At 48.3% G+C, this 19613-nt stretch overlaps 2 protein-coding genes across 29 annotated transcripts in view; one reads left to right on the plus strand and one right to left on the minus strand.

Annotated features, from left to right (window-relative positions):
- Window positions 1-19613, plus strand: part of LOC137410750 (uncharacterized) — a 660974-nt gene that overhangs the window by 230205 nt on the left and 411156 nt on the right. The window lies entirely within an intron of this gene.
- Window positions 1-19613, minus strand: part of LOC137431102 (complement factor H-related protein 4-like) — a 160252-nt gene that overhangs the window by 91058 nt on the left and 49581 nt on the right. For 2 of the 28 annotated variants that reach the window (XM_078781453.1, XM_078781454.1), the window contains exon 1: window positions 14425-16293. The exons of 20 other annotated variants lie outside the window; for them this stretch is intronic. In XM_078781453.1, coding sequence (XP_078637579.1) covers window positions 14425-14722 — 298 coding nt within the window. In that variant the 5' untranslated portion in view covers window positions 14723-16293. Of the gene's footprint in view, window positions 1-14424; window positions 16357-19613 lie in introns of those variants that run through there. 6 more of the 28 variants (XM_078781460.1, XM_078781466.1, XR_013624053.1 and 3 more) reach the window with 5 other exon arrangements.

Consider the following 19613-nt stretch of genomic DNA (forward strand, 5'->3'; position numbering starts at 1 on the left):
GAAGTGGTTTTTGAAATATTGAAATTTTAAGCATTACAGCTATGGTTATTGAAGCTACAAGGACAGAGGACAATTAAGTAAGCAGTTAAGCAAGTAAATCTGCGGCTAATGCCGCTGGACCAGATGCCAGACCAAGACCCCCCACCCCCCCCAAGACCTGAGCTCAGTCCCGGGGCTCTAGGCAACACCCCAACACCCCCCGCCCTGCCATACCCGTTCCACCTCAACCCACCCCGTCCAACCCGTCCCAAAAATCCTTTTCCTTGAATGAGAGACGTAATATGAATGAACAAAGATTGTACATGGGAGTGACTGGAGGAGGGGCATGATTTGAGTCGATCTGATTTTCGCGCGAAGTCTGGGAGACTCACTGGTATATGAATGAGGAATGAATGTATATTGGGATATTAATTGACGTGTGTATCTGGCCAATGTATTTGTCTGTATGACATATGCAAAGCAGAGGGTTTCGGTGTGAAGCTTTGTAAGTGGTCTGCTTGACGTGCGGGAAATTCAGGCCGGAAATGTCGATTTTAGCATCTATCCGAGGGACCAGGTGAGGTCCTTAACTGAGTCCGGATTTTCAGTTGTTTGGGAGTGTTTGGGAGCGATTTGATATAAATCGGGTCAGGAAAGCACTCGGAGGAACGTTGATATGAAGTGGTTTCTCGGAGATGGTTACAAGATGGGCTGCTTTTGTCTGTCGAGTGGCAGTCGGGCAGAAATTTGGAATTTGTTGAACTAAATTCAGAATTTGAATCGAAATGTGTGTTTTACTTGAATTGAAGAGTTCATTCAATGGCAGATATTGTGTATTGTATGTGTGGGGTATATCCCTGAGGCAGCTCACCTTTAGGATGATGCTATGTCACGGGGTGATGATGATGTCATGTAGTGCATTTTGGGTCAGAGAGGTCAAGCGTCAGAGATCCTGTTTTTTTGCGATGATTACGAGCTAGGGATGAGTTAATGACAGCTGACTGTTCTGACAGCTCAATGTTATGACAGCTCAATGTTATGACAGCCGACTGTTTGACAGGGGCCAAACTCATTTGTAAAGACTCATGTCCCAATGTGAGGTAAACCCCGCCGTAAACGCGAATAGAGCGGCGCGCAGTTTGGTTGCCACGGCAACGGCCCTCGCAGGAAACCGCGAGGCGGGAGTGTTGGGATTCGTGTGGAGGCACGAGGGTGCGCGCCGGGACAGGGGGCGGCGTGGCGTCGCCGCGTTGAGTTGGTTGTGCCAGGTCGATCGGCGATCTCTGAATTTAAATCGGATTTTTGTCGTGTGTATTGTGAATTTTAGCGTCTATCCGAGGATCCTGGCGATGTTCGTTTAATTAAAGTGTGGTACGAACCTGTGGTTTCCGCCGTGCGGCTCCGTGGAAGTTTGGGTATAGTTATTGTGCGTTCGGGCAGGAGCCGAGCGAGCCGCGAGTCACGTGTGCGCTGTATGGGGGGCTCTCGGTTTTGGGCAGTTGTTTTTGAGTTTGTTGAATTGGGTTCGGAGCATGGGATTTGCTCAGAGGGCCGGTGATAACTTGCCCTCTCTCAAAAGGGATGTGCCCTGCACGGTGGGAGGTCTGTGAATGGTTGGCAAAGGGTTTCTTGAATTTAATGGCAGGAATTATGCGATTAACGATTATATTGTGTATTGGTGACTTTTGTGGATTGTATGAGTATATCCCTGTGGCCGATGTGACCTTGTGAGTCAATGGGTCGTGTAATGAGAAAGATTACAGATTGCTGGTGTGAAATTAGGTCATGGTGTGAAATGCGGTCAGAGAAAAAAAAATACACACCTTTGATCTGGAGAGAGAGCGGAGGTTGTGGTTTCATTTCTGTGTCTGTCTGTGGAGTTATATTTCAGGATATATATATATTTTTTCCAGGATATTCAGGATATTTCAGGATATTTCAGGATTATATTTCAGGATGAGGCATGGATTTTAAGGAGGAGGTGTGTGCCCCGAGAAGATTGTGGGTTGCAAATTGGGCACTCTGGGTGCGCACTGGGGCTGCAGTTGTGTGTGTGCACAGGAGGTTGCAGTTGTGTGGGCGCGAGGAGGTTGATGAAGTGTGCGAACAAGGAGGGATGTGCAAAAGGTGTGCACCAGGTGGTAAGGGCGCTGCATTGTAGAGCATGTCTCCCACGGAAGTTCCTGGGCGGATTGTGACAGTTGTTGGATTCGTAGGGCGTTAGCATTTTGCAATGTGGAGCCTCAATAATGGTCATTTGTCTGTCCGGATGTGGAGTTCTTGCAAGGACGGGAATGTCGCCGGACTTGTATTAGTTGTGGGATGAAAGCGCTGGTTACCCCAATTTGAAGTTTGACCTTTTAAAATTTATTTGACCTTTGTTCGAGATATGTAAGGGTAAGAGGTCAGAGGTAATTCACTAACCTTGGAAGAACGACAGGCTGTCAGTCTACTGGGTGTTGCTTTAACGGCAGGATATAGAACTTAAATCTGGAAAGAAAGGACATATTATATTGTGGGTTAAAACTGAAATCATGTACGTAATTAGTGAACAGAGAATATCGGGACATATACTGTTGATTAAAACTGAAATCATGTACGTAATTAGTGAACAGAGAATATCGAGTTCTTTTTTGTTGTTGTGGTTGTCGTTGACGTCTCAAATAGGTGATTCAGGGGTCTCAAGAAATAAACAGATTTCCGGTGCCGACCGGAAGCGTCAGGTACAGTATGCTTGAATTTAATTTAACCAAGTCGAGTACAGTGACGTGTTTGATCGAGCAATGGGGATAGTCATTGTTCCATGGAGGCAAGTACTGGGCCCAGGTACTCATGGGAATGGATCAAACCCACAAGGAAATTCAGTCGCTGAGGTTGCCAGAACTGAAAATCGAACTCTGGGCTTCTCAAATAGTCACAAAATTTGGACCTGGGATGGGATATAAGGTCAATGAATCAGGGAAAGGTAGATGTAACACAGAGAGATGGACAGGACAACAATGGAGTTTATATGGACGGGTTTGGGGCAGTTTCAATCTGATGATTACAGAGTGTTTTGTTCTGTTCACGAAACATGTAAAATTCATGGAGTTGAAGTGATTTGCAAGAAGACAGCAGAGTCAGTACTGGGATACAACCTCGTCCAGGGGTTTTGGTCCAGCCTGCAAGGAGTCCAGGGGTTTGTTTCAGGGGTTTTGGGGATGTTTTTGGATGCAAAAATGGGATGCTGTGCTCATCTGGATGTAGAATTGTAAATACTGACTACTAGCAGATATATCCATCAAGGACGGGGAATGATGTGCAGTGCGATTGGGTAGGAGGTGAAGGCCATAAAACACCAAACCCATAAGGAACGAAATAAATGGAGACGTCGACAATCACATGATGGTTGGGATTGAAGAACAACCTACTGGGATTTCATGATGTCATCCGGCATGGTGAATGCGTTGATAAAAGTCTACTTTTGACTGGACCAAACGAAATCAAAGTTGGAAGTAAATCTAGATACATAAGGTGTGAAATATAGCATAAATAAGCTATAGGTAATGGAAATATGGCAGTGTAAGCTCGCTGAGGAAGAGTTACCTGTAGTAGGGGACGTAACAGATGGGTGGATTATAATGACGGGGGAGCGCAATAGTATAAGAGGCGACTGGGAAGCACAGGTCTCAGAAGGGAGTAGTCAGCTTCGATGATGCAACAGTGTATGAGTGAGTAATTGTCATCTGTTTAAGTGTAAGAAGCGGTGGAGATGGAAGGAGGTGATGAAAGCGTGGATGAGGGTTTCTGCAGCCATGGAGGAGAGGGATGGATGGAGACGGGCGATGTTTTAAGGTGAAAGAAGGCTGTCTTTATGATCTGTTTAGTGTATTTGTCAAAGGAGAGGGTTTGGTCAATGATGATGCCAAGATTCCGGATGTGGATACTGGGAAACCATCGATGTTGGGGGCAAGTTATGGGTGGATTTGGTGAGTGGTTTTGGGTAAATGAAGATTAATTCAGATTTAGCGTAGTTAAGTTCGAGGAAGTTGATTTGAAGCCAGAATTTTATTTCAGTGATGCAGTTTGTCAGGATAGAGCGAATTGTGGTGATTAAGCTGTTGTAGATGCTGTCAATTTTGCTTTGGATGAATGAAAGGAAGGAGATGCAGTTGTCTACTCTGAATGACAGGTGGTGGTATCCAGGGCGCTGAGGAGTTTGTTCACGTTGTAGAGTTTGTTTATTTAGTTTGTTTATTGTAGAGAAGAGTGCTTTTGGGATTCCGGAGCCAGAGTGGATAATTTGAGAGTAGTAGGCGGAGTAGAGGGCATCTTTGAAGTGCTGTAGGTGAGGAGGTTGCCGGCGTCAGAGGAGAGAGAAGGTCGCTGGTGATTTTGAGGAGAGCAGTTTCAGTACTGTGGCTGGAGCAGAATCCGGATTGGAATGCTTCATATAGGTTATTGGCAGAGTGGTGATGTTTGAGTTGAGTGGCCACAGCACGTTCCAAAACTTTTGACAGAAAGGGTAGGTTGGAGATGGGTCTGAAGTTATTTAGGGTGTCAGGGTTTAGTCCAGGGTTTTTCCAGAATGGGGGTGAAGTTTCACGAGTTTTTGGGGAAATCGGTATGTGAAGCTGGATTAAGTTGGAACCGCTTGGTGAGCCATGGAGATGGATTGGATGTTTTGTTGTTGGTTGTCTGGGAGTTCGGTTATTGCATTGCCAAAGGTTTCTGTGTGGTGGACACACTTGTTGTCTGTTGTCTTGTGTGACGTGGGTGGAGATGTATGTGGCTGTGTGTGGCTGCCTGGAGTCGGGAAGGCGGCTACAGTGGTTGATATTGGTTGTGGATTGTCCGGGGTGCTTCGATTTGCATAGGGGGTGAAGATTGGGATATTACATTATTTTGAGTAAGTATTGGCATGAGTAATTACATAAGTAATTAGGAGTTATTATGAGTAATTAGTGGTATGAGTATTAGTTATGAGTAAGTGATTATTTTAGTAAAGTTACATGTTTCGCTGTGTTGTGAATCTGCGGACTAGCTAGTTTGATGGGTACCCTGGGGTCTTCAGCGTGTCTATGTGTTTGTCTGTCTGTTACAGCGGACTCTTGAATGGGTTTTCATGAGACGAATTTCAGACATAACAGTGAGAATCTATTTTGAGCGAATCACAGTGGGTGAGAAAAACATTGTGTGTGACCAGACACCAGAACTGACCAGAATTGGAATTGGAATTAGACCAGGTTATTTCTATTATTTGTTTATTCGTGAAAATAAATAAATAATAGGGGGAGGTTCATGGAGGTTAATGGTGGTTTGTTTGTGTTAATTCTAGTTGAAACTCTAGCTGAAGTAATTTTCGTTTAATTTTTATTTTTATTTATTATTATTGATGTAGGAAACAGGCAAATGGGATGCTGAGAGAAGGATTGAATTTAATTTGAATTGGATTGGATTAAATTGGATTGAATTTAAAATTGAATATTGGATAAAATTGGATCCACTTGGAAAAAGTGGATTAGGAAATTGGAGACCAGGTGTTCTATGAAACTATGAATTGAATGAATTGAATCTATGAATTGGAGACCTGGAGACCAGGTGTTCCCAGGGCGCTTGTGGACCAGGTGTTCCACCAGAGGAAAAAGACCAGGTGTTCGTGGAGCACTTCACCTGCAAGAACGCCTTGGATCCAAGGTGGAAGGGACCATTCCAGGTGTTGCTGACTACACCAACGGCAGTCTTTTGCGAGGGCAAGACCTCGTGGATCCACGCCACGCACTGTAAGTTGGCCATACAATCACCAGACACTACACCACAGCAACCACAGTAAGGATGGGCCTAATCATAGGTACGATACTATTGATAGCGACAGCAGCTAGGGGAAGCTCCGATTCCAATAGATGCGAAAACGAAACCCGACACCTCACCGTAACATGGGGACAAAGAGTATCACTACCATGTTTCGAACAGAAAGCCCTGCACACAAATTGGGTAAGCGTAAAATGGCTAGCACTGTCGGCAGGGCCTGGACGCGTTGGCATTGTACTACGAAAGCAACGAGAGTTCCGGGAAAACGGGCAAGCTAGCATTGAGACCTTGGCCCAACCAGGATACAAATGGGGAACCCCTGATTTTAAGCTACAAACACGCACGCGCCTAGAGAAAGGCATGACTATGCAGGTCCGGTGCAGCGTCTGGACCCCTGGAGCGGCCAGTGGCGAAACTAAACACACACCATGCATCGAATACATACTCACGCCACACCCCCAGGATAAGGCCCCAAAGAAGGGGGAAAACACATATTGGAAAGTGGCCAGGGAGGTGGCAACAATTCAAAATAGGACACACTGCTGGTCGTGCATGCACTTTCCCCAAGCAGGCACCACAGGAATACACATGATAGTGCTACCTCTGTCCCTCAATGACCTCTGCTCACAACCTATCGATTCCCCATGTTTAGTCACCACGCTGGAAAGAGAAGGGGTTGACAACGGCCAGAGTTGCAATCGACAATTTAATTATCGCCCGTCAATGATTGCCCATGTGGCCGAGAGGCCTGCCCCCGTCTGGGTCAAACCACAGAAAGGGACGGTCTGCCTCCAGGGTTCCGGCCACTTGCGTATGGGAGAATCAGAATGCGCCTACACTCTCCCCGGGAAGCTGGGACAAGGGAGCTCGGGGATTACATTACGAATAGTACTGCAAGATAAACACAACCACAACATAACGGCTATAACATTCTCTAGGGGGGTTAGTAGAATTAATGGGGTGGTAAAGGGACTCCGGTGCTTATCCACCCACCTGGTCCCACCCCATGGGACAATGTTTATATGCGGCGACAAGGCTTACCCCTATTTACCAAATAATTGGGGGGGCACATGTTATCTGGGTTCAGTCCTTCCTGACGTTGAGATACTGGATGAGCTAGACACAAAGTCCTTGGACAGGCGTTATAAGAGGTCAGTCATGAACGAAGATGGAACCACTAAACTACACGGGAGCCTATGGGAAAAGGTGTTTGGTTTCTTCTTCCCAGGAGCGGGCACAGTCATGGATAGTTTCCGGATAGATAAATTGGCTTTGGCCCTAGAAAAGGTGGCAAACGACACCGCTACGGCTCATGACATACTATTGGACACGGTAATTCACATGCGTACAATGGTGATGCAGAATCGGGTGGCTTTGGACAAGCTCCTGGCAGAGAAAGGAGGGGTATGCGGAATAATAGAGGGAAAATGTTGCACTTACATACCTGATCCATCTGAAGGAGTGTCAGCCGCAATAGTGAGACTAAGGGAAACTAGCCACGCCCTGACGATCGATCGGATCACGCGCGAGAATTCTTATAAATTTAGCTGGCTCACTGACTGGTTCCGGGGATGGACGGGCACCATAGTGAAGTGGTTATTGACCGCACTGGCTGTGATACTTGGGGTAGTAATTTGGGGGGCACTAATGCAATCTCTAGTCCTCCTCTGTATGAGAAAGTATTTTACAGGATGGAAAGTGAAGAAGCCGCCGACAACGACTATGGTTCTGACCACAAAGGCCGTCGACCTGAATGGGTCCTTCAACAAGGCAGTTGTGACCGGCGCTCCAGAAAATTGTATTGAATTTTGTGATGACTGTGATACTTGTGTTGATCCCATGTGGGAACTGGCTGCTGCCTGTAATGATGTCTGTGATGACTGTGATACTTGTGCTGTAAACCCCTTGCGTGTACTGGCTAACGCCTCTTATGTATTACAAGCTGACTGCTGTACACCCCCTTCCGACCCAATTATGGATCTGATTGCGACGCTGGGTCTGGCAGTCGAGGGACCCGGCGCGGATATCCTAGACCCGCAAGCCGACCAGGCGCCCATGGGAGACTTTGACATAAAGGAAGTCCCTCTCTTTGCTTCAAAGGTTTTAAGTTCAAATGCTTCAAGTGAATCGGATTTTTACGCTCTGTACCCTGACCAGGAAAATGAGACACAAGATACTGACGACATTATGTATTCCCCAGAACAGCAGCACGTGAGAGATCTCATGGGCATGATCGTTGATTAACTTCGAAGATCTGCAAGGACCGCATCTGCAAAGGGTGGGGGGAGCAAGTTCCGCAGGGGAGGTGGTGGCCCCCTGGCGGGGCAGAACCTCATCTGGACCAGACGCCTTCGTTGTGGATCCGAAACGTTAATGGACTTTCATGTTCTGAGCCCTCGGGTTCCAAGCACGCACCACACGACACGTTCCCCAAATGCACGGGCGAGGCGCTATGGGCGCACGGTATGCCCTTGGGAGATACCCGCATTACACGATTGTCTTTCAATAAAGCCCGATGTGGCACGTTGTCTCTTGAGATACTTTGTCTCGACGAGACAAGAGGAAGGAATGTCAGGTCGTAGATTTGTTATTGCCTAATGTTCAGTTATAGACGGTCGACTAATGCGTTATGATTTAAATGTTGTTTAAAAATGCTATTTCATAAGTTAATAAAGGGTTTTCCGCTTCGCTTTAGTTTAAAATGAGAAAATACTCGCTTCGGTCGTGCTGGACAAATGGCTCATATACATGTGCCCTTTCGAGGCTAGATAAGTCCGGTCGTAAAATCCCTCTTTGATTCGCAGACGGCGCCTCGAGCCGCGGAGGGAAAAACGGATTAGGCGCTTGGAATGTGAAACTTTACGTAGAATGATTGGATTGCAGACATAAACCTTTGGATAATGGTCTTATCAGGGCCAAGAATGCACTCTCCCTTCAGTGAGTTACATTTTCTGTCACCTCGGAGCCTTGAAACCACATCTGGCCCGGATGCTAACGGTGCGTGCTGCACTCCCCCAAGATGAAAGAACGGATGATGGTGGGGGCTAGAGATAACGGAGGGAGGAACTCTCGTAGTTCCTTTGTTCTCTCGGAGATTTTCTGATAAACGTGTCCCTATTTAAGCGGACTGTGAATCAATGCATTTTCAGGAAAGCTGGACGTGGCATGACGGCGAGCCGTGCTGTAGAAGTTCGCTTCCTCCAGATCTGTATAATTGGTATTTTTAATAAAGCTTCGTCATTCTCAAGCTGTTGGTGAAACTTCTTTTACGAACAAAGAGCTGTTGCTTGACATATATATATATATATATATATATATATGTATGTATGTATGTATGTATGTATGTATATATATATATATATATATATATATATATATATATATATATATATATATATATATGTCTATATTGTTACATATTTGTGTGAATGTATGTGAATTACCATTCAGGTCTTTGCTTATCCGCGTGTAGTATATTAAGGGTTGTTGTGATTGGAGGGTCAGGAGCCCTTCGGAACAGGTGGCCGGAAACGGAAGTGGCCGGAAACGGGAGAAGAAAAGACACGAGGAGAGAAAAGGACGGTGATTCTTCTTCCTCGCCCCGCGACGAGAGAAGGTGGAATCGACCTTGCGCTGCGCAGAAAACCGAGGCGTTCCGAAACCCGTTTGGCGAGAGAGGAGTTACCTGGACGCGTAACTACCTGTTGACACGTGAAGTCCCCGTGAGTTCGTGCACGGAACCCAGCGGTCGCACGTTGGGCCGCGCGCGCGTTGCAAACCGCGCCGGGTTCTGCCCCGTCTACAAGGCCGCGTACGGGTCGCACGTCGAACCTCGCACGCGGTGAAAAACCGCGTTTGGGTTTTGCCCCGTCTACAAGGATGCGTACGGGTCGCACTTCGGGGCCTCGCGCGCGTTGGAAGCCGCGCTGGGTTTTTGCCCCGTTGCTTGGCAAGGAGGTGCGCTGCAACAGCTGTCCCCGGTACGAGACGGCACGTTTGGACTTTGGAGCACGTCCGCCCGGGGTTCGTTCAACCGCCCGTGTGCGGAGACGAGAGACATTGTGGGAGACATTGACCACGGAGGGAGTCAGGAGTGGGGCTCACGTGAGGAATATATAAGATGGCCATCTTAGAGTTTGTATAGATGAGTTTACATCTTTGTAATATTGATTGTGCATTGTTGATGGTTGTTGATTGCTCAGAGAATATATTATTGATTATTCCGGATCCTTGGTGTGGGGTTTCTTCTTGACCGGAATTCATCTTGATTGCGTTACGAAAGCGAATAAACCATATATCTTTCTGGCGGGGTCCCTCCCACGGTCCGGGGGTCACCAAGACCAGGTAGTTACCGGGAGGACCACGTAACAGAATTGGGGGCTCGTCCGGGATTTAAAATTGTATAAAATAATAAAATAATAATATTTTTTATTAATTAAAATTTATTAATTAACTATTAATTGGTAAATATTTTTTTTTTGAGAAATTGGGGTAAAGTCTTGGGTGAAGGTTAACAGGTGTTAACGATAGGCACCATGGCGTTTGTGGCACAGAACTTTGGGGTAACACCGAGTGAGGCACAGTTCCGAGCGTTGCTAAAGTCGGACCTCTTGAAATTGGCCAAACATTTTAACTTGGAGGTCCGAACTAATTTGAGGAAGGCAGAGTTGCAGGCCACGGTGATACAATCTATGGTGGGATTAGGAAAATGGGACGAGTTAGCCTGGGAGTGGCTACCCGAAGAACCAGAAGACGTTGAGCTCCGGAAACTGGAGTTGCAGTTACGGAGCCAGGAACGGATTAAAGAAGAAGAAAGGAAAGCAGAAAAGGAAAGAGCAGAAGAAGAAAGGAAAGCAGAAAAGGAAAGAGCAGAAGAAGAAAGGAAAGCAGAAGAGAGGAGAGAAGAGAAGCAAGCAGAGGAAAGGAGAGTGGAACGAGAACTCCAGGAAAGGTTAAAAGAAGAAGAAAGGAAAGCAGAAAAGGAAAGAGCAGAAGAAGAAAGGAAAGCAGAAGCGAGGAGAGAAGAGAAACAAGCAGAGGAAAGGAGAGTGGAACGAGAACTCCAGGAAAGGTTAGCAGAAGAAGAAAGGAAAGCAGAAGCGAGGAGAGAAGAGAAACAAGCAGAGGAAAGGAGAGTGGAACGAGAACTCCAGGAAAGGTTAGAAGGGAGAAAAGCAGAGGAGAGAAAAGCGGAAAGGGAATTAAAGGAACGTGACATGGAGCTTCAGCAAGAAATCAAATTCAAGGAGCTGGAGTTAATGAGAGAACGGGGAGAGGCACCACCCTTGCTGACGGGGTCGACACCTAACCAGAAAACCTGGGATGTGGGCAGACATGTGAGGCTGGTTCCACCGTTCAGTGAAAAAGAAGTCGCGAAATTTTTTCCACACTTTGAGAAAGTGGCTCGACAATTAAACTGGCCGGAGGAGGCCTGGACCATACTCGTGCAAAGTGTGCTGGTGGGGAAAGCTCAGGAAATTTATTCGGCGCTACCAATAGACCAATGTGCAGATTATGAGGTGCTGAAGAAGCACATCCTCAAAGCCTATGAGTTGGTTCCGGAAGCTTACAGGCAAAAATTCAGGAATGCCAGGAAGAGGGAGAGTGAGACCCATGTGGAGTTTGCCAGAGTGAAAGAAAACATGTTTGATCGGTGGTGTGAGTCAAAAGGAGTCGGGAAAGACTTCGAGAAATTGCGGGACTTGATCCTGGTGGAGGAATTCCAGCAGTGTGTCCACGAGGACATCAAAGTGTACCTGCAGGAAAAGAAGGTACCAAAGTTGTGGGAAGCAGCCACCATGGCAGATGATTATGCCTTAACCCACCGAATAGGGGTCCACGAACCTAACTCCTCGCCTAGATCTCCGCAGGGGAGGTGGGGAACAGCAGGTGCGGAGAACGACCATACATGGCGGCGGCCTCGAGATGATTATGGGGACAACTATGATACCCCACCGGTTCGAAATCGGAGGGATGAGGGCCCAAGACAAACTTATAGTTCGGGGGGCCCGAGGCAGACCACGAGTTTTTCCTCCGGGCCTACTTGCGCTTTTTGCAAGAAACCTGGACACTTGATGTCCAGTTGTTACCGCATGAAAAGCGAAGACCCAGAGCGGAGTCCGACTACTACGACTCCAAACGCAATGGCCATTGTGAGAAATCGCCATCAAAAGGGTTACCAACCATTCATTTCAGAGGGGTTTGTGTCACGGGATGGAGCCTCGACTAACCGGAAACCGGTTAGGATATTGAGGGACACAGGGGCACATCAATCTTTAATGCTTGAAGGCATTTTGCCATGGTCCGAGGAGACGGCAACGGGGGATAGTGTTCGTTTACAGGGGATCGGGGGCGGTGTTAGTGCTCCCCTTCATGTCATCCATTTGGAGTCCGATTTGGTGTCAGGACCGGTCACCGTCGGTTTACAAGCCACGCTTCCTGTAGAGGGTGTATCTGTGGTTATTGGGAATGATTTGGCCGGGGGTCAAGTTTATGGTAACCTGAGGGTTGGTAAAGAGCCCAGCAGGGAAAATAACGCCACACCAGCTCGGGATGGCGACAAAAGTGCCAAGTTATTTGTAGGGGGACTGAACTTCAAAACAGAGGAAGAAGTTCTGACCTCTGTCTTCAACAGATATGGGCCGCTGGTGGAAGTGCGGTTGGTAAGAGACTGGGAAACGCAACAGTCAAGAGGGTTCGGCTTTGTCACGTTTGCCAGCACAAAAGACGCCAGAGAGGCAGAGAAGAATTGGAATGGCAAGGATTTGGAGGGTCGGACCATAACAGTAGGGAAGGCATTTCGTAGGCGTCGAGAGGTCTACAGGAGAGGGCAACTGGGCGGTAGTTTTGGTGGTGGCCGAGAAGGAGACCGCTATTCATGGGACTACAGGGACCGGTGGTCCCACCCTAATTATTAGGGAAGTTCTGAGAAGTTGAAGCACTGAAGGCGGCGGAGCCGCCGAGCCAAGATTCCTACACGAATTAACCGTGAACGCCGTTCCTAAAGGCGTCCAGGTAGTGAACTTTCATGCACGGACTAACCGTGAACTCCACGTTCCTCAAGGCGCCCATGTAGAGAACTTTCCTGCACGGACTAACCGTGAACTCCGCGTTCCTAAAGGCATCCATGTAGTGAATACTCGGCTTGGCCTCCCGGAAAAAGTGCTATCGAGTTGCTTACCTTTGGATCTTTGATCAACCCTTAACCTTCATTCCCAAGATACGGACGGTCAAAGTCAGAGGGTCATGAGAGGGAGTTTGATTTGGCAGGGACAATGTCGTAGTTGGTACTTAGTCCAGAGGGAGTAATCTGGAGGGGTTGTGGTGAAATTTTGGTTGCTTTATTTTTAAGTGATAATTGGGCCCGGGGGGAACTGATAATGTGGGGGGGGTTGAGTTATCTGGTTTGTTTATCCAAATTGGCCGGCAAAGAAAGTTTTCACTGGGTTCAAACTTTCTTTCTTGAAGGGGGGGAGTGTTACATATTTGTGTGAATGTATGTGAATTACCATTCAGGTCTTTGCTTATCCGCGTGTAGTATATTAAGGGTTGTTGTGATTGGAGGGTCAGGAGCCCTTCGGAACAGGTGGCCGGAAACGGAAGTGGCCGGAAACGGGAGAAGAAAAGACACGAGGAGAGAAAAGGACGGTGATTCTTCTTCCTCGCCCCGCGACGAGAGAAGGTGGAATCGACCTTGCGCTGCGCGGAAAACCGAGGCGTTCCGAAACCCGTTTGGCGAGAGAGGAGTTACCTGGACGCGTAACTACCTGTTGACACGTGAAGTCCCCGTGAGTTCGTGCACGGAACCCAGCGGTCGCACGTTGGGCCGCGCGCGTGTTGCAAACCGCGCCGGGTTCTGCCCCGTCTACAAGGCCGCGTACGGGTCGCACGTCGAACCTCGCACGCGGTGAAAAACCGCGTTTGGGTTTTGCCCCGTCTACAAGGACGCGTACGGGTCGCACTTCGGGGCCTCGCGCGCGTTGGAAGCCGCGCTGGGTTTTTGCCCCGTTGCTTGGCAAGGAGGTGCGCTGCAACAGCTGTCCCCGGTACGAGACGGCACGTTTGGACTTTGGAGCACGTCCGCCCGGGGTTCGTTCAACCGCCCGTGTGCGGAGACGAGAGACATTGTGGGAGACATTGACCACGGAAGATCGAGAGTGCTGTACACGGAATATTGGGCGACCTGTCGAATCAGAGAATCCAATCCCGGAAGTGGGTCGGCATCCAGGTGCGTAAATCTATTTATGGTTTGTGAATAATCAATTACCATGCGCTTGCAATGATTTTCGGACTGGACGACCAAAACTTGTGCACGCCAAGGGGATTGGCTGGGCTCGATTATTATGCCTTCGCGGAGGAGTCTGCTATTCTCCTCTGAAATGAATTGTGCATCAGCCCTGGAGTAGCACCGGGATTTGATCGCGACCGGAGCGCATTCCATAGTTAGATTCGGAAATAAGGTCATCGGTTCAATCAACATCCCTGCCAGGGTACAGCCCGAGAGCGTGGCATCTCCCCCAAACGTCATCTCTAAGCGGCCGTGGCGTTCGAGAAAATCATGCCCCAATAGAACTTTGGCGCATAAGGTGGGCAATACCATTAGGCGAACATCAGTATACATTGCACCATTAATTACTAGCATTACGCGGCATTCACCCTTAGTGCGCATCCATAAAGATTGTGATGCCATGAAGATCCGGCGCGATCCTCCCAAGATCGGCCATCTGTGACGGCGGATGAGGCCCATATCGACATAGCTCTCAGTCGATTCTGTGTCGACCAAAGCACCTGCAGATTGTCCCTCAATCAGGACTGGTATGACGGCTCTGGACAACCCATGAGGTCCGGGCTGCGTCAGGGTAGCCAGGGGTGGTGCGCGACTGCGCGTGCCATACACGTCGAGTTGATGCCGGCCAATGTTGGTCGGGGACGCCACCCGTGCGCTGATCGACATACTTTTGCAAAATGGCCTTTCCGGCCGCAAGTATGACAAGTCACTTTGCGGGCCGGGCAAGCGGTACGGAGATGATTTCTATTGCCACAGAAGAAGCACTTAGCGTTGCCCCCGGCCTAGGTAGTCACTGCGAGACTCGTACCTTCGGCTCTGAGCGCCTCCCCCGTCTTGGGCAGTGAGTCGGAAGCAGTGCACTCTGCAGCAACATCGGACTCCGAGCACCGCTGTAATGTAGGGCCGACCGTATACTTCCGATTGGGCCTGAGCTTCGTGAAGCACAAGAGCCTGATCGAGGGCCTGCTTCAGCATCAGGTTCGGCTTTTCTAGCAGACGTTGCCGGATGCTTGAAGAGTAAAGTCCAGAAATGAACGCATCGTGCATAAGATCGTCCACATTTGCTCATGGGATCTGACCTCATGAGCACATTCTTTGCCAAGGCGACGTAATTCTTGGGCGAAATGAGTGAGGGATTCCGATGCATCCTGCTTCTTCATGGCGAGCTGGTATCGCGTGTGAATGACATTCCGCGGCTTGATATAGATGGTGCGCAGCTCTGCTATGGCGAGGTCGAATGTCTCACAATGGGATATGTAGTCGTGAACGACGTGGGTCACATGAGAGTTAAGCACCGCGCGCTTCACCTCGTCTGTGATGTCGTTATGCCCTTGCAGGTAGCTGGTCAGCAGACTAAGCCAGTGCTTGAGCTGACTTGGAGCTTCCGCAGTTTGTGGGTCCATGCCGAACGTGGGCAGTTGCAAAAGCTTGTGGGTCATGTTGATCTTGAATGAAGGTAGAAGATTCGATTCTGATTAAGTGTTGTAAAATAATCCGATCTACAACAGTGTCTCCGAAGGTGAGTTTAATCAGAATCGAACTCTAGCAATATCTAAAAGAGAATTGGCAATCATGAGATCAATATACATCAATCATATGAGCAAGAAAGAGTATGACATTCAGGGAAATAAGCAAGCAATATGCAATGAGGTTCCCCTTACCATTCTACGCATACACATGGATAAAGCATGATAAATGTCTCAGGAGTGCCCTTCACTCTTCGGAGTCAAGATCTTATATTGGCCAAGTTGTGGTCAGTAGTGGTAATGATACCTGGGTCGCAACTTGGATACAATTTCACCACAACCCTCTCCTCTGGTGAGGGTAAATATTGAAATTTAGTTCCAGCGTAGAATCTGGTCACGTGATTGGTTGAATGGAAGCCCTCTCGATTCTGATTACAGCAATACATGTTTGCACGTCATGTTTTTCAGGTTATAGGTCATGTTTTTAGCTGAGGGCATAGCTGTGCTGCTGATGTGTTATTTATGGTTAACGTGGTATTGCCTTGAGAGCCCCTAGTTTCATTTTACCTTGCTTTGATAATTCTCATACACCTCATCTGATTATATGCTCTTCATTGTAATCAGGACAGGTCAGCTGACTGGCTTGATGGTCTTGGTATGTTATCAATAAAAGAAGGTTATTTAATCACAGAAAATGACATTTCTGCACCACTGTGTCACCAAAATATCCATTTTATAACCCCATATTGTGCAATGGCTCATTACCAATTATTAATAACTAGGGCGTGCCCGTACGTGGGTGCAAAAAAACATGCGTGCAAACAACAACAACAAAAAAAAACTTTGAAACCACGTGGCAGTAACGACCACAGAACCCCCCCCCCTCTATTTACATGAAATGGTTTGGTCCATTCGCAAAGCCAAAGCGAACGGCTTGCGAGTACGGTAGAACCCCCCCCCCCTCTATTTACATGAAATGGTTTGGTCCATTCGCAAAGCCAAAGCGAACGGCTTGCGAGTACGGTGACCATATCTTGGGAACCACTTGTCCGATTAATTTCAAACCTTGAAAAGGCACATCCTCGGGTCCCCAGCAATATACCTGGCAAGTTTCAAGTATATCGGACCCGTGGTTGTCGAGAAACAGCGGTCACAGACAAACACACAGACACACACACAGAGATTACTGGAATTATAGATAGACTAGGGCGTGCCCGTACTATATATATATCTAAAATTATATCCCCCCCCCCCTCTATTTACATGAAATGGTTTGGTCCATTTGCAAAGCCAAAGCGAACGGCTTGCGAGTACGGTGCCAATCCCCCCCCCCCCTCTATTTACATGAAATGGTTTGGTCCATTCGCAAAGCCAAAGCGAACGGCTTGCGAGTACGGTGACAATCCCCCCCCCCCCCTCTATTTACATGAAATGGTTTGGTCCATTCGCAAAGCCAAAGCGAACGGCTTGCGGAGTTTGGTAAATAAATCGCCATAGCTCGGTAACTACTTCTCCGATTAATATGAAACCTTGAAAAGGCACATCCTCAGGTCCCCAGCAATATACCTGGCAAGTTTCAAGTATATCGGACCCGTGGTTGTCGAGAAACAGCGGTCACAGACAAACACACAGACACACACACATACACACACACATACACACACACACAGAGATTACTGGAATTATAGATAGATAAATCTCCTACCTCCCATATAATTGTCAAATTTCCTCACTGAAACCATCTACTTCTTATGAATTAAGCAGTTCCTCAGTTACCAAATCGCTTGGCAGCCATTTTGTAAGATGGCTGCCATGGCCATCAGGGGCCAAATCTGCAATGCCCCAATATTCAGATCTCATCCATATATATATAAAGATATATATATATATATATTGTTACGGACACGGCTTAAGATGTTACGGACACGGGCACGGCTCCTTGGCACGCACTTTTTCCTCACACACCCCAGAGTCGGACTTTCTCGCACACCCCCTTTTTCGCACACCAGACCTGTCGCACACTTCACCAATGGCCTCTCACAAACACCCGGGTCCATCTCGACCCCCAAGCTTATTAAATCACCTGGCGCATCATACGCACGACCATATTGGTCACCAATTACACCGGGTCCTCTTTCTCTTCGCTTCTCCTCCATCACCTGCGAATCCCTCATCCGGTTAATGAGCACATCATCATGATCCGAACACAGACTTTGGACCAATTCTTTTACTTCCTCCTTTTTCTCTTTCTTATCCTCTCTCCGTCGCTTCTTAATTTCGCTCACCCCTTCTTCCACTTCTTCTAATTTCTGCTTCACCTCCTTCATCTCCTCGTGCGCCTCCTCAAGCTCGTCCTCTAAGGCCAACTTGACCGTTTCTATGTGCATCCTCACCTGCCGGTCCTTCGTCTCCATTACCTCTGTCACCTCGTCCAACCTCGTTGTCAGTCCCTCACGTACCATCTGACATTGCCTCTGTGTCGCTATCAAGTCATTTTTTATGTCGTTTTGTGTCGCTTTTAACCCTCCTAATACCGCAGTGTTCCTTTGAACCTGCTCCGTTAGTTCTTTTTGTCCCTCCGTCAGCTGTTCCACTTCCAGCGTCAACTCCTCTATACCACCTTGCAATTTTACAGTCCCCTTTCTCACCTCCTTCTCCATGCGCTCCTTACAGTGCCTCACCTCCTCGCGCACTCCTCCGACCGCCTCACTCACACCTCTTCTGATCTCCTCTCCCATCACTTGCATCTCCTGCCCAGATGCCACCCTCATCTGCTCCATTTCCTCCCTGTGAGCATCCAATTTAGTTTCTACCCCCATTCTGACCCCCTCTATCTGCTGCCCATTTGTTTAACTTCCCTTTCCGCTTGGTCCCTCATGTCCCTCAATTTGCCTTCCATACTGTTTTCTAACCCCTCTAACCCCTTTTGCATCCCTTCCATTTGATTCTCTTGAGCGGCCATTCTGTTTTCTACCCCCATTAACCCATGTTTCACCCCTTCTATCCCATTGTCTAACCCCTCTAATTTCTTGTCTAATCCCTCACCGGTACCCCTCGCTTCATCCCTCATTACCCGCAATTGCTCACTCTGAGCCCTCATCTCGTTCTTCTGCAGGTTGAGGGACGCCTGCATTTGTACCATAAATTGCTCCATGAGGGCCTGCATTTGGGCCATCCCTCCCACTTGTGCAGCAGGTGCGGCCGCCGTAGCCATGTGCGAGGCGCCATTTTGCGCGCCCGCAACCTCGTGCGCGAGGACGCCATTTTGCGAACCTGCCGCCCTCACTGCTTCGCTCTCCTCTTGTCCCTCAATTTGGTCCTGGATCGACCCTGCCTCACTCTCCTCTACCGGAACCCAGCCGTCTTGATCTGCCATAGCGCGACTTTCAAAATTCGGGTTTTTATTTTAAAACAAAACAAATTTCACCGTTAATAATTTCGAGCGCGTGAAGCGCGCTTCGGGTCCAATCCCACTTACCGACACCAATTGTTACGGACATGGCTTAAGATGTTGCTTGACCGAGCGGAATGGCCGCCGTGTTCGCACACTTTACCCGATTACCCCCAACTCACCCGATTCCACTCAAACGTTGGCCAAATCGCGCTACGCTAAATCAATGATGGAAAGGACACAACGACTGGGATGAATGAAACGACGCAAGGGGTACAGTTCTCAAGACCTCCGGAGGAGGATATAATTAGTGGGGGAGAAAAGGGGTAGATTACAAGGTAATGAGGTAAAGACACAGAAGAGATAGGCACTTAGACACAATCTTATCTAGCCCAGACAGACCACAGACAAACGGAACAAGACTGACTTACACAGGGATTGATGGCAGGGAAGGACAGGCAGTCGATAGCACAAGGTGCACCTTGGCTCAGGGGCAGAATCAAGCACGGTCCAGTCCAGAGATGCGGGGAGGTGTCACGGCGCTCGGAGGTGGCGTCCTTCTCTCTCCAAGCTCAGGGCGCATCTGACGTCACCTCCCTCTTCCTGCGCATGCTCAGCGGGGAGTCACACGCCCTCGGCTTGTTGGCTCCGCCCCAGATGGGACCGGTCCGCCGCTTCTATTGGGTGCGGGGGTTACCGG

The sequence above is a fragment of the Myxine glutinosa genome, chromosome 7 (assembly GCF_964187855.1).
Source record: "Myxine glutinosa chromosome 7, kmMyxGlut1.1, whole genome shotgun sequence".
Taxonomy (NCBI): domain Eukaryota; kingdom Metazoa; phylum Chordata; class Myxini; order Myxiniformes; family Myxinidae; genus Myxine; species Myxine glutinosa.